At 44.1% G+C, this 15180-nt stretch overlaps 1 protein-coding gene across 9 annotated transcripts in view; it reads left to right on the top strand.

Annotated features, from left to right (window-relative positions):
• Positions 1 to 15180, top strand: part of RAB8B (RAB8B, member RAS oncogene family) — an 86248-nt gene that overhangs the window by 1505 nt on the left and 69563 nt on the right. For 4 of the 9 annotated variants that reach the window (XM_045059190.1, XM_045059187.1, XM_045059186.1 and 1 more), the window contains exons 2-6: positions 548 to 829; positions 3123 to 3298; positions 6242 to 6359; positions 7467 to 7541; positions 13316 to 13448. In XM_045059190.1, coding sequence (XP_044915125.1) covers positions 719 to 829; positions 3123 to 3298; positions 6242 to 6359; positions 7467 to 7541; positions 13316 to 13448 — 613 coding nt within the window. In that variant the 5' untranslated portion in view covers positions 548 to 718. Of the gene's footprint in view, positions 1 to 547; positions 830 to 3122; positions 3299 to 6241; positions 6360 to 7466; positions 7542 to 13315; positions 13662 to 15180 lie in introns of those variants that run through there. The other 5 variants (XM_045059189.1, XM_045059188.1, XM_045059194.1 and 2 more) reach the window with 3 other exon arrangements.

Genomic DNA, 15180 nt, shown 5'->3' with positions numbered 1-15180 from the left:
ACTTTATTTTCCCCCATTCATTATATCATGAACACTGCTCCGTGTTGCATGTTTTCCCACATTATGACTTTTTTTTTTAATGTTTTTATTTTTGAGGCAGAGAGAGACAGAGCATGAGCGGGGAAGGGGCAGGGAGAGAGGGAGACACAGAATCTGAAGCAGGCTCCAGGCTCTGAGCTGTCAGCACAGAGCCTGACACGGGGCTCGAACTCACAGACTGTGAGATCATGACCTGAGCTGAAGTCGGACACTTAACCAACTAAGCCACCCAGGCGCCCCCCACATTATGACTTTTAATGCGCACACAGCATTCATACTATCAATATATAGCCTCCTATCATCCATACTCTAAAGTGGACATTGAATTTAGGTTTTTTAAATATTACAAAATACCATTTTATGAAGATAAGTATATGGAACTATAATACAGTATTGTAGGCAGAATAATGACCCCCAAAGACTTCAGCATTAATCCCCAGGACCTATGGTTACATGACAACTGGAATTAAGCTTGCTAATTAGCTAACTAGGAGCATTGTCTGTGTAGGCCCGATGTGATCACAAGGGTCCTTAAAAGTGGAAGAGGAAAACAGACAAAGAGTCAGGGAAAGAGATGTGGTGATGAAAGAAAGGTCTGAGGGATGCTGTGTTGCTGGATTTGAAGATGGAAGAAGGGGAGCCTGAGCCAAGGAATGCGGGCAGCCTCTAGAAGCTGGAAATGGACACTGCCCTGGAGTCTCCAGAAGGAACACGGTCCTGCCAGCGCCTCAGTTTTAACCCAGTGAGATCCAGGTCAGACTTTGAACTACAGAACTGTGACTTAAAAAATGTACGTTGTTTTAAGCCACTAACTTTACGGTTTTTTGTTCCAGTAGGAAACTAATACAATAATGAAGACCCATGTAGCTACTCCCCAATTCTGTCAAATCTTAACATTCAGTACTCCCTCCCCAGAATTTGTCATTGTTAAAATAACACTGTCGCAAACATTCTTGTAGGTAAGTCTCTGTACACGTCCTTGATTATCTCCTTCAGATAAATTCCTAGAGGACAAACTGCTGAGTCAAAAGTTATGCACATTTTGGGGAGCCTGGGTGGCTCACTCGGTTAAGTGTCCAGCTTCGGCTCAGGTCGCCATCTCACAGATCTTGAGTTCAAGCCCCGCATCAGGCTCTGTGCTGACAGCTCAGAGCCCAGAGCCTACTTCGGATTCTGTGTCTCCCTCTCTCTCTCTGCCCCTCCCCCATTCTCACTCTGTGTCTTTCCCTCTCTCATAAATAAATAAACATTTAAAATAATTTTTTTAAGTTATGCACATTGTAAGGTTTACAATATAAGCTACCGGGGCCCCTGAGTGCTCAGTCAACTGAGCATCCGACTTTGGCTCAGGTCATGATCTTGCAGTTCATGACTTCATGAGCCCACATGGGGCTGAGTGCTGTCAGCACCTAAAGTGTCATCAGCACAGAGCCCGCTTGGGATCCTCTATCCCCCTGTCTCTTTGCCCCTCCCCCACTTGTGCGCGCATGCTCTCTCTCTCTCTCTCAAAAGTAAATAAACATTTAAAAAATAATAATAATATAAACTATCAATTACCCTCCAGAAAAATCAAACCAATTTACATTCCAGTTATAAATATTTGAGATGCCCCTTTCTTTTACCCTTGACAATACTGGATATTATGTTTTTCCCTATCTCAGTCAATCCTGAAGAACTGTATGGTATTTTATCATATTTCACTGTTATTTAATTCATATTTTCCAGTGCTTATTGGCAGTTCACATATTTCCATTGAGGTGATCACCCATTTCTTCCTTTCTGTGTTAATGACATTAACCAGTAATCACATATGCTGCAAGTGTTTTCCCAACTCATTAGTTCCTGTTAACTTTATCCTGTTTAATTTTTTTTTGGTGATTTGAAAACTATACAGAAATTTTTAATTTTGCATGTATATGTTTATTTCAAACTATTGGTTTTTCCTTTTTTTTTTTTTTTTTTTTTTTTGCTTTTGTGTTTTCACGGGCCTTGGCCATGTTAGGATCAGCTAAACTTTCTTCTAATTCTTTTGTTGTGGTATTCATTCTTTAACTTTTTAATTAACCTGGAATTGATTTTGGCACTTGATATGCAGTAGGCCTCAGAACACTTTTTTTTTAAGTTTATTTATTTATTTTGTGAGAGAGAGAGGGAGGGAGAGAGAGAGAACCAGCAGGGGAGGGCCAGAGAGAGAGGGGGACAGAGGATCTGAAGTTGGCACCAGAGAGCCCGATGTGGGGCTCCTTCAACCATGAGATCATGACCTGAGCCGAAGTCAGACGCTTAACCGACTGAGCCAGGAGGCGCCCCCCTCAGAACACTTTCTAATGACCACTCCTAGTTATTGCTTCCATTCCTTACTAATGCCCCATACAGTGTCAAAACCCTCAACTTCTGAGACACAGTAATTGCATGGGAAATAAAACTCAAGGTCAGAAAGACCTGGATGCCACAACTCTGCCTCCTCCTCCAAAGCTAAGCGTCTCCTAAAATGTCCCGCTGTCTTTGCACTGCTGGCAGATTAAGGGACCCAGAGCCCCTTTGCCTTGGCAGTCTGCTCTCAGGGATCCGGCGCAAGGAGCCCCCACCTGGCTTCCCAAAGTGCCAGTTGGAATTCTGTGTACTGCTGAGAACTCCCCAGCGGTTCTCCCCGGCCACGTCTGAGAAAGTGCTTCTGTTATCTCCTGTTCAGTACCAGCCTCACAAGTGCGCAGCCGTCTCTGCTCCCTTCCCCCTTTGTCAACTTCAGACACTGGGAAAGCGCACAGGTGTTCCAATTAAGCCAGGAACTTAACTGGTGCTAAATTTCAGGCTAGCCAAGACCAGTTCTAAATAGGTCAGATCCCTACTTGCCCCGGAGTGGGGGCGTGCCTCTGGCTTGTGCCCTTCTTTTCCCAGAAAGATGGTGGGAGATTCGTTTTGTCTTAAGAAATTCGGGGTACGAGGTGGGGCCCAAAGATAACTCTTCACACATCCTGCCTTCCTAAGTGTTTTTCTGAGAAACTCAGAGAAATCTGTGTCATCAGCAAACTGTCACAAGGTTGTATTCTTTTTCTCTTCCTCTGTGCTCCACCTGTTGTCAGGATTCAAAGCTTGAGTGGCTTACTCTCAACACATTCCTGAAATCAACAGCAACTTCTGAAAGCTCGCCTCTTCTCTGCTCACCAGTTCTCCAACAGGATCACGATCATTGTCCCAAAAGCTTCGCTGTGGGGGTTGAAGTTCACCTGTCATTCATGAGGATGTTTGACACTCTCAGGTAAGCTCCCGTCTAGAAGGGGTAAGAGTCTCAGGTGCAAACTCTGTTGTCATTTTCTCTTCCATGCCAGCTGAATTTCTGACAGAAGCTGAGCCCCACTGGGCTGTACTATAGGCTGAATGTTTGTGTCCCCCTGAAATTCATAGGTTGAATCCTAACTTCCCAGTGTGGTGGTACTGAGAGGTGAGGACTCTGAGAGGTGGTTAGGTCATCAGGATGGAGCCCTCATGAATGGAATTAGTGCCATTATTAAAGAAGCCTGAGAAAGCTCCCTCACTCCTACCAAGTAAGGACATAGTGAGAACACTGCCATCTATGAACTAGGAAGTGGGCTCCAAATCTGCCCACACCATTGATCTTGGACTTGCCAGCCTCCAGAATTGTGAGAAATAAATGTCTGTTATTTAAGCCACCCACTCTAGAGTATATTGTTATAGCAGCCTAAACAGGCTAAATAGTCTGGCCTGGCAGAACATTTCACCTCATTCTTGGAGATTGTGCTAGGTTTTCCCTGAGCTGATCTGCTCTCCATCCTTCACCCTTCTCTGTGCCCAGGAAGCTGACTTTGATGGACTGTGTCTGCTGAGTTCTCTTGTCCTCTGGTTTCTACCTGAGTTGGGCCAATGGGAGGTATTAGTAGGAAATCACAAGGTGGGTGAAGAGAAATATTGGGGTATTTGCTCCCCTGGATCTATCCATGGTGGGCTATTTTCTTCATGTGGCTGTGCTTCTCAAAATTAAACAGTTGTGGGGCACCTAGGGCTCAGTGAGTTAAGTGTCTGACTCTTGATCTCAGCTCAGGTCTTTAATTTTTTTGATGTTTATTTTTGAGAGAGAAGGAGAGAGAGAGTGTGAGCAGGAGAGGGGCAGAGAGAGAGGGAGACAGAGGATTTGAAGTGGGTTCTCCACCTTCAGTGCTTTCAATGCAGGGCTCGAACTCACTAACCATAACATAAGATCATGACCTAAGCTGAAGTCAGACACTTAACCAACTGAGCCACACAGGTGTCCCTCAGCTCAGGTCTTAATCTCATGATCCTGAATTCAGGTGCCTCATTAGGCTCTGTGCTGGGTGTGAGGCCTCTTAAAAAATAAAAATAAAGGGACACCTGCGTGGCTCAGTTGGTTAAGCATCCAACTCTTGATTTCAGCTCAAGTCACGATCTCATGGTTTGTGAGAAGGAGCCTGTGTCGTGTTCTGTGCTGACAGTGTGGGGACTGCTTGAGATTCTCTCTCTCCTTCTCTCTCTCTGCCCCTCCCCCAGTAAATAAATAAATAAACAAATAAAAATAAAAGAAACAGTTGTTTCAGGTGTCCCTTTCCTACAGCTTTTATGGGATTCCAGTCAATACATCCTCCTCTTTTGGTTCTTCTGCCTGAGGGATGGTATCTCACCATCGTTTGTTCATTTCTGTTAACCCTGCCTCATCCTTGTAAATAATACCTACATGAAGCTATCTTCAGTCATCTCTTCTGAGTGGGCCATTTGTACTCTACCAGGACCCTGACATGGGGATCCCCTGCCAGGATATGCTCCCCTTTAGCCCGCCAGGCTCTGGAGATGTGTAGATGGGTCTGTCTGCCCTTCAGCTCTCAGTCAGACCAGGTCACAGAAGGATGTCCTTTGCCCCTGACTGTGGAACACTTCACGTTTAACAGGTTGTGGCTTCAGATGGAAATGGGAATCTTAAGAGAGACAGCCTAGAGTCCTAGCCATGAAGATCTTTGACATGTTATGGGCAGCACTGGGATCACCTAAGAACTTTCTGGAAATGGAGACTCAGGCCCCACCCCCTACCTCTTGAGTCAGAATCTGCATTTTAACAAGATGGCCTGGCAATTTGCATGCAGATCCCAGACCTAGAAACACCGCCCTAGATTTACCAACTGGCATTCTCTCTGGAGCCTTCCTACCTCCTCTGTGGGACTCTACGAAAACCAGAACCCAGATTCCCACTACTCCAGACAACAAATCAAGGCTATTTCTCTAGATTGCAACACAGAAGTTCCCCTCTTCCCTCCTTTTCCAAGATGCTTTGTCCATTTTAGTAGATCTTATTCTCTCTTACTATGTCCAGGAACCTTTTAAGTCAGTGGGACTCAAACTTGGTTGCACATTGGAATCACCAGAGGAGCATCCCAGGTCAGTTTAAGAGCATATGGGGGTGGGACCCAGGCGACAGTGTTTTTTATAACTCCCCAGGTAATTCCAGGAGGAGTCAAGGTTGAGAACTGCTACTCTCCATTCTCCAGAGGGCTCAAAATTTTCAAAAGCAAAGCCCAGAAGAACTACAGGCTACTCCTGCTGAAAGGTAGAAAGAAGGACAAATACAGAGGGAAAAAAAAAATCATTAATATTTGGTACATCAAGACTCAGTAGCCAGGTGAGACCTGCCAGCACCGTCTTGCCTGCCTTGATGGCCAGGTGCTTGGTCTCCATGTCTCTCCAGCTGTTGCTTCCTGCAAACCCTCTCATCGCCTGCCTGAGTCTCCAGGGGAGAAGTGAGCTACTGAGAGGCCAGGTGTTCTCTCATACTTCACTGTCTCCCCACAGCTCACAGTGAAGATATTTTATGAAGATGCTGGGGTCAGCAAAAATGTATGCAAATGTAACCTTTCCCTTTTCTGCAGCACTTACTGCCTACATTAATCCTTTCTCAATGACCACTGCTGTCTTGTGTGGTTTTTCTCTGCAAGTTCTTGTACTGCAGGTTCACGCTCCTCATGTTCCTCTGAGTGTGTTCTCTTCCTTAGAAGTCCATAGGCTTCTTAAGATCAGGATGTGCTGTCATTCCCCCACTTGTCTAGTAGCATGACAGGCACAGGAATATGTCCAGAGTGCCATCTACTCAATGTAACTGGCTTGATCGTCTTTCTTTGAGAACTAACTCTTCTCCCTCTGGTTTATCCATAACCCTTCTTTTTCTCTCATAACTTTATGGGTCCTTCTTGATGCATGCCTTTGGTATTTCCTCTGCCTCAACTTGGTGTGATGAGAAGACCGAACGACCACAGAATTCTGGCCAAGCCCAAGTTAACTTGTCTTCTGAAACTGAAAAAGTAAGTGTAAGTCATTATAAGGTTAATGAGATATTATAGTGATATAGTGATATGGAGATAGTATAATCTTCCCTTGGAAGGCATGTTCAAGCAAAAATAAATGAAAATCATTCTGTTTTCCCATTAGATAAAAGCTGATTAAAAGGCTAATGGGTCAGCAGGCTCAGAGTATTAAGAAGAATGGTGCTCTGTTTATTCACATTTAAAAACTTACTCAACTATTTGCAGAATGTCTATATACAGAACGGGCAGGCAACGCAGAAACTTTTTAAGCCTAATAGCCACTTAACTGTGTTGTTTCCCTATCTGTAAAATGAAAATATTTATGTCTGCTTCATAAGGTTATATGAAGACAGAATGAGGTAATGCTTGTAAAGTGCACAGTATACTAAGTGCTCAGTCAATGCCAACTGTAATTCCTAGAGCTTGTTGATTACAAAGGAATCAGTTGGCTCTGTGAATCTCGGGCTGATGATGATTTCCCTCTTAGTGACTTGTAAAATTCTAGCTTTTTAGAATAGTTCTGACTTAGGGAAGACCATGAATTTGTTCCAGCTGCGGAAAATCCTTGCTGGTGTCTTACCTTTCAATCAAAACCTGAGAGACTGTTCTTTCAAAGTCCAATAGGTGGCACAAGGAGCCACTTGTCATGCAGGACAAGCACTGGCCAGCAGAGAGCCTTATCTTCCCAGCTCCAGAGGGCCTTAGTCCTGGCTCTGTCTCCCTATAGACTCTTTAAATACATAGACTGGGTTATTACAAGTTTTAGGAAAAATAGATGTGACTTAGAAGGCAGCTGAGAATGAGTCTAATCTTCCCCAAATATTTCCCCCTAAATATTCCACTCATCTGAAACTAGTTAACTCTGTTAAACTACTTAAATTCCAAATCACCCTTAGGTGAAAGTTAAATACCATTGGCCCTAAGTATATCTTTCACAGAGACACATAGTCCAAAAATGTAGTAGAAGGTCTGTCGTCATTGTGAATTGTGCCAGCTCTGCAGTCACTGTGAAGCATAGACTCGAAGCAGTGGGACCTTGGAAGATGGGGGAGAGTTATGTTGCTGATCTGTAGTGTTTGCTGATTTCCCTAAATGTTTCCACAGTGGCCAATTTCAAGAACTAAAATGAAGTCACTTTACACAGAGCCAGGAAGAGGAGAGCATAATCCTCCTGACCAGGTAATGCCAAAGTCTTATTCTAGGAATATTTCTACCATTATCAAAACTGCTAATAAAATATCCATATCGACACTTTGGGGCATCCTTTTCTCTTACATCAAAAGCAGGAATCAAAAATAGGAGAAAGAATGAACTACTAGACTAACCCACAAACTGTATGGTTGGCTTTAAATGAAGAAGGGCTGACCTGCTGGATCATTTTATCACCTGAGCACAGCATATTACACAGAATAGGAGCTCTATAAGCCATTGCTCTCAGACTTGCTAATAATGTAGCAACGTATTAAATATGGAATTTCAGGTTAGGAAGGGCCAACCCATTCCTATTTTCAAGAGGAAATCCTTTTATGTCGAAGTTTGCTTGCTTTTAAATTCCCCTATTGATGGGGCGCCTGGTTGGCTCAGTCTGTTGTGTCTGACTTCACCTCAGGTCATGATCTCATGGTTTGTGGGTTCAAGCCCCATGTAGGGCTCTCTGCTGACAGCTCAGCGCCTGGAGCCTGCTTCCAATTCTGTGTCTCCCTCTCTCTCTGCCCTCCCCCACTCATGCTCTGTCTGTCTCTCTCTCAAAAATAAATAAACATAAAAAAATAAAATAAATTCACCTCTTGACTTTCAGGCCTAGGAAGGGAACATAGGAAACACATGTCATTCATTTTCCAACTGAATGCCCTGAGCTAATTAAGGACAGGGTCGCCTCCTCTTAGAATCTACTTCTCCAGGATGAATATCAGAGTATTTGCCATTTCTCATCACCCTTTTCATGTTTCTTTGGTCATGCTCCAATTTGCCCACATCCCTTTTAAAGCGGGCCCAATGACTGAACACATTGTCAGCTCTGAATCACAGGGAACCATTGCTTGTCTTGTTCTGATCATCACATGTGTACCGGCACAGTCCAATATCACATAAGCTCTCTTGGCAGCATAATAGCATTGCACCGTTTATTTACCTAACCGTATAGCTGACTAACATCCTAAGTCTTTTTAAGTGTTATTAAGCCTCATATTTCTCATGCTTTAATTGCATTTTAAGAAATCTAAGTCTAGGGGCACTTGGGTGGCTCAGTCGGTTAAGCAACCAACTCTTGTTTTCGGCTCAGGTCATGATCTCATGGTTGTGAGATCGAGCCCCACGCTTTGGGGTCCGTGCTGGCCGTGGAACCTGCTTAAGATTCTCTCTCTCTGTCTCTCTCTGTCTCTCTCTCTCCCTCTCTCCCTCCTCCCCCTCTTTCCCCCTCTCCCCTCCCCTCAAGAAAAAAAAAAAAAGAACAACAACCCTAAGTCTAGTGAATATAATAAAAACTGTTGCACTGCACTCTGTCAGTGGGTTGTATGATATGTGACTATCAATAAAGCTGTTAAAAAATATAAGTTCAGGAAAGAAAAGCAGATGTATTTTATCAAATAACTACGAAATCTTGCCAGACACATTATCTCATCTAATCCTTTCAACAATTCTTTTGTGTTCTAGAGGAATTAAGAACCTTGTGTAAGTGAAGGAGCGGGGATTTGAACCTAAGTGTGCTCGAGATGCCCATGCTCACTCCACCACATTGCTTCCCTTTCACCCTGTTAAGTGCTAGGCATTGTGACTGGTGCCCAGTTGAAGTGACAGGGAGGAGGTCTTCCAGGCAAGCAGAGCTGCAGGACCATGGACCCTCAGAGAAATAACAAGCGATGTGGCAATTTAGAGAGATTCAGGTACCAAAAGAAGGTGTCCCATAAGTGAAGCAAATGTGACTATTGGCAGCGGTGAAAGTGGGGGGGCAGATGTTGGAAATAACAGTGGGAGTGACCCCGAGTGGCAGTGGGGGAGGGTCACACAGGATGAAGGGCAGGTAGCAAGGTCCCCAGCTTGGTCTGCGTGTCAGGTGTGTTACCTACAAAGAATAGGTGTATGCAAATTACAGTCCTGATTTTGGAGGGGCCACAGTCCTGGTTTTATGGTGGCAGGGGCTGAAGCCTGAGGAATCAAGGAGTCAGGTCCTGTGACAGGGAATCTAACCAACTCAATCCCAGGGTGAAGGCTGAAGCCCAGAGGCCAGAACCAGAGAGTTTGATGAGAGAACAAGTCACAGGGTAACCTAACAGTGTCCCCTGAACTCCTGAGACAGGGCTCCTTGAAACCTTCCCTAGAGATAGGATTTGCCCCTGAATCTGGGGCAGAGCCAAAGCTGAGTGTCAAGTGGCCAGAATGGGGACAGACAGATCGTTAAAGCGACCAGTGCCCATCTGGTTTTTATTTTTCCCCTGCAAAATTCCTGACCGGCGACAGCTGCAGTTACATATACCCCTGTACAAGTGTTCGGGGTTAGACAAAATTCTGGGTGTGCCATCCATAATGCCACTTTCTTCCCTATTACACAAGAAAGTACATCAGGAAGTGACTAAGAACGTTGTTTCAAGAATAGCCATGAATATGTTCCATTCAGTTTTATCGTCAGCAAAAATGATTTGTGTGCATGTCCGATTTGGGCAGGCGGTTGTGATGGGATCACCAGGGTGGGCATCACCAGGCAGACCCTGCCTGTGCAACCAGGATCCCTGGCTGAGCCTCTCTCTCCCTCTGCCAGACCACTCCCTCAGCCAAGAGTCCTTGGGTTTCACGTAACAGATACATCTTAAGCTTGCCTGAGCTAAGGTGGAGAGTGTGTTGGACATGGGCCAGGGCAGGAAGGGCAGCTGGGCCTCAGGGGGGGTCAGAACAAAGCCCTGAGAGGCCTTGGGAATGGAGACAGCTCTTCATTTGCCACCTCCCTTTCTCTCTCAGGAGTGACCTGGTTTCTCATCTCTACTTCTCCCTGACACTCTTTCAGCCTCCTCTCCCTACATCCCAGCTTTTCTGCCTCTCAGGGCACATCATGACAGTGGCTATGCCAGCCCCTTGTTATATGCTGTCCTACTTCCAGGGCCAATAGTGACTGACCCGAAGGCCTGTGTCCCAATTCCAGATGCCCTGGCCAGAGAATCTGGTTGTGTCAGCTTGGGTCAGGAGCGTGTACTCCAACAGTCTGTGAGCATTTGGAGTGATAGTGACTCTTGGGGCCCACCCCTGTGCAAGAGGGTCAGGGAAGCTCTGAGAAAAGGAGGCATGGGCTGTAGAGAGACCCCATAAGGTGCCTGTTCCCTCCAAACATTGTCGCGACTGCCTTTGGTGAGGCAGCTGATAGTCTAAATCCTCCCCTCAGGCTGCCTCAGTGTTGTTCTGTCTTTTCCCTGAAACATCGAGTATTCACTGGACATATTTGTTAACTGAAAACACCTTCTCCACAAACTTCAGCAAAGTGATGATAAATGTATGCAACAACTTTTTTTTGTTCACGGAGAACAATCAGATCTAGAGACCACATGTTGAGGAGAGATGCCATTTTCAACTAAACACTTACCAAGTACATTGGAGCTAAGCCCATTTCCAAGGGCCCACATTGCCTAGCAATATATTTTACAACCAACAAAATGCCTTTTAAATAACCCTTACGTTATGTCTGAATGAGAACTATCTTACTCATACTTAAAGTATCTAAAGAGTAAAATCTGAAATCAGGAGCTAGAAGCAGAAAACTTGGAATTTCTAACCTATGTGGTTTCCTATTTCATATTTATAAGGCATATTAAGGGAACTATGGGGTAGGCTGTGAAATCTGGAGGCGATACTCTAAGGCTCTGAGAGCACCCAAGACTCCTTCTCCTACAATTTCTAATGGTGATGACAGTGATATCATCTGAATGTTACTTCTTGCTTATTTCGTGTCAGGCATGGCACTAAGCACTTTACATGGATTATCTCATTTAATCTTTACACCATCTCCATGAGATGTTATCTGCATGTTACAGATGAGGAAACTAAGGCACAGAGCTTGTTAAGTACCATTCCCAAGAACTCATAAATGGTAATTTGAACTAAGATGTAAGCCTAGGTCTGGCTGTAGCAGAAGAATTTTTATCTTAACCAATATAATATACTTAGAGATTCCAACAAGAAATTTTTAGAAAAGATATTTGCAAATGACATATCGGACAAAGGGCTAGTATCAAAAATCTATAAAGAACTCACCAAACTCCACACCCAAAAAACAAATAATCCGGTGAAGAAATGGGCAGAAGACATGAATAGACACTTTTCCAAAGAAGACATCCAAATGGCCAACAGACACATGAAATGATACTCAAAGTCACTCCTCATCAGGGAACTACAAATCAAAATCACACTGAGATATCACCTCACACCGGTCAGAGTGGCTAAAATAAACAAATCAGGAAACTGTAGATTCTGGAGAGGATGTGGAGAAACGGGAACCCTCTCTCACTGTTGGTGGGAATGCAAACTGGGACAGCCGCTCTGGAAAACAGTGTGGAGGTTCCTCAAAAAATTAGCAATAGATCTACCCTATGACCCAGCAATAGTACTGCTAGGAATTTACCCAAGGGATATAGGAGTGCTGACACATAGGGGCACTTGTACCCCAATGTTTATAGCAGCACTTTCAATGATAGCCAAATTATGGAAAGAGCCTAACTGTCCATCAACTGATGAATGGATAAAGAAATTGTGGTTTATGTACACAATGGAATACTACTTGGCAATGAGAAAGGATGAAATATGGCCTTTTGTAGCAATGTGGATGGAACTGGAGAGTGTTATGCTAAGTGAAATAAGTCATACAGAGAAAGACAGATAACACATGTTTTCACTCTTATGTGGATCCTGAGAAACTTAACAGAAAACCATGGGGGAGGGGAATGGAAAAAAAAAGTTAGAGAGGGAGAGAGCGAAACCATAAGAGACTCTTAAAAACTGAGAATAAACTAAGCATTGATGGGGAGTGCGAGGGAAGGGAAAGTGGGTGATGGGCATTGAGGAGGGCACTTGTTGGGAGGAGCACTGGGTGTTGTATGGAAACCAATCTGACAGTAGGTTATATTAAAAATAAATTCAATTAAATTAAAAATTATTTGAAAGTGAAGCTCCCCAGACAGAATGAATGAATGAAAGAATGAAAGAAAGAAAGAAAGAAAGAAAGAAAGAAAGAAAGAAAGAAAGAAACTCCCTATGAACATTAGGCTTTCCTATCATTTTCATCACCCATTAGGTCTTTTAATTTTCAATGTATTTGATTAAGTGTATTTTTGTGTCTCCTATAAAGAAGACACTGATGTAAAGGGCAATGTAACAATGATTAAGACCCTTTTGGGGTTTTAAAGGAGCTCCAGATTATCTAATAATAAGGAAGAGGCTGTATAAACATAATTACAACATACGATACACCGTCCTAGAAGCATAAAGTCTTGCAGAGATTAAGAGAAAGAGCAATCATGTTCACTTACTACGTAAAAGTTAGGATTTGTTGCATATGAATGTTGTTAGATGAGCAGTGTAAGAGACACAGAAATCCCATGTTAGCCAGAGTAATCAACCGTTCCAAAGTGGAATGCTTAGCAAGGCCAGTATGACTTCTGGTAAATCATATAGCCATGTGTTTAAGTGAACCATGGAATATGACCCCTATAAATAAGACACATGACTTTAAAGGAAGAAATGCATCCTCAATAGGCTTGATTCTTGTTGCATATTTTCAGTAAACACTGTCCCTGAAGAAAATACCTCTAGTGTGAGCTGTCAGCCAGCAAACTGAGGCAGAGACAATAGGAAGAAGTGCAAGGGAGACCTTTGGGAAGAGTTCTCTACTCGATGTGATGCTTGATCGCTCAAGAATCTTTCCAGAATGGTTCCAGGAATAAATGGATACACCTGTTCTTGAACTTTGCTTGCAGAAACCAGTCCATCATCTGCCACCGGCTAGACCCAGTGGATATTGGTGCCACCGGCCATCCAGGAATCTGAGATGGGCACTGATTACTTGCCCCAGTTCTCCCCCCAAATTACTGACCCTGCTTTCTGCTTCAGGTAATGAGAGCCCAGCTGTGCTTTTCCGCACTCTTGAAGTCTGCAGCAGTCTGTGATCAGTACTTAGAGGCTTAACTGTGGCAACGGAAAGCAGGACGCGCTCCAGACTTGGCAAAAAATAGTTGTAGTGCCCCTTTCATTTATGTATAACTTTACATTACAAAGCCCATTCACAGTCATCATTAATTAAACCTGCCACTCAATGTCCTCGGAGGTACGACTGAATTAGTCTACTCACTTGACCCCCTACAAAACAGATAGAAAGGCTTAGGGATTTGCCGAAGTGAAGTGGTTCAATCAAGGAAGCTTGGCCCAGTTCTTTTTCTCTCATTCATTCTTTTTCCGCCTGGAAGAGGCCTTCAGGGCGCCCAGCTCTTAACTCCAAGCAGGTTAAAGAAGTCAACTGGGAAGAGCGTTTTGGCAGGCATACGGCAGCAGCCTAGAGCAGAGCAGCAGTGTGGGCTTGAATTATTTGAAAACAGCCAAGTCATATTCTTCTGATTCCCAGTGGATGTTAGACGTGCACACACACACACAATTTCCCCTATCAGGCCAGGGAGCAGGACCAGGACATTGGGACGTAGTTGGAACATGGCTTATGAGCATGCTACATTTGACCTGGTGACAAAGCTGCCCACCCACCACCCACATTTCAACCCTCTGTTACCAGATCCTTTGTATCCAGTTTTTTTTTAATTTTTTATTAAACAAATTTTTTTTTAATGTTTATTTAATTTTGAGAGACAGAGCACAAGCAGGGGAGGGGAAGAGAGAGGGAGACACAGAATGTGAGGCAGGCTTCAGGCTCTGAACTGTCAGCACAGAGCCCGATGTGGGACTCGAACTCACCAACTGTGAGATCATGACCTGACCTAAAATTGGACACTCAACCAACTGAGCCACCCAGACGCCCCTGTATTAAGATTTTAAACAAACCCAAAATCAAACCTATTCTAAGAGAGGTCCTAGTCCCATAATTTGTGAGGCTTAGGGTGCAAAAAAGTGGGGAAAAAAACAACTACAACAAACAACAAAAACAAAGAAAAGAGTGAAAACAGAGGCCCACAGATCTTATGTCTAAATATTTAACAATTATAGATGAAGATAACAAGCAAGTTTCCTACCTTAACAGATATATATTTATAATGACCTAAAAAATCGATAATGAAATTTAGAACATTTTAGCTCCACAGAGCTCCACACCAGAATGTGGTGGTTTAGGGAGAGCAGTCCTGGTCTGGACCGACGCCCCTCCTTCCCCCATCCCTAACCGCCCCAGGCAGGGCCCATATCATGAAGGCATCATATACATGCGATGAGGATCCCAGACCATGTGTTCGGGCTCTGTCCATGTTAGCACCCCCTTTTGGCCATTGCGTATGCCTGTGGTGCCACACCAATGAAACAGTGCACCCTCAGAAGGATAGATCCGGAGATGAGGTCCATACCATTCCTGGAAGCAGGGCATTCGGCTGAGAATTCTGGGGTGTGGGTACCTGGAGTGTATTCTGAAAAGGGAGCATGACTCTGAATGAATACATCTCTTGGCCTATGGATTCCCTGCCCAATTTGGAATAGTGACCAAAAGAGGGCAAGGGTAGAGTTCTCTAAAGAGTGGGCCCCAGGGGAAGGGACCCTCTTGCTAAGACTTAAGAACAAATGCTATCTGGCCATATAACAAGTAAGTCAAAAGTCTGAGTTAATACTGGAGTCTGCACGAATCTGGATACCA

The sequence above is a fragment of the Felis catus genome, chromosome B3 (assembly GCF_018350175.1).
Source record: "Felis catus isolate Fca126 chromosome B3, F.catus_Fca126_mat1.0, whole genome shotgun sequence".
NCBI lineage: Eukaryota > Metazoa > Chordata > Mammalia > Carnivora > Felidae > Felis > Felis catus.
This window is presented reverse-complemented; position numbering and strand designations above follow the sequence as displayed.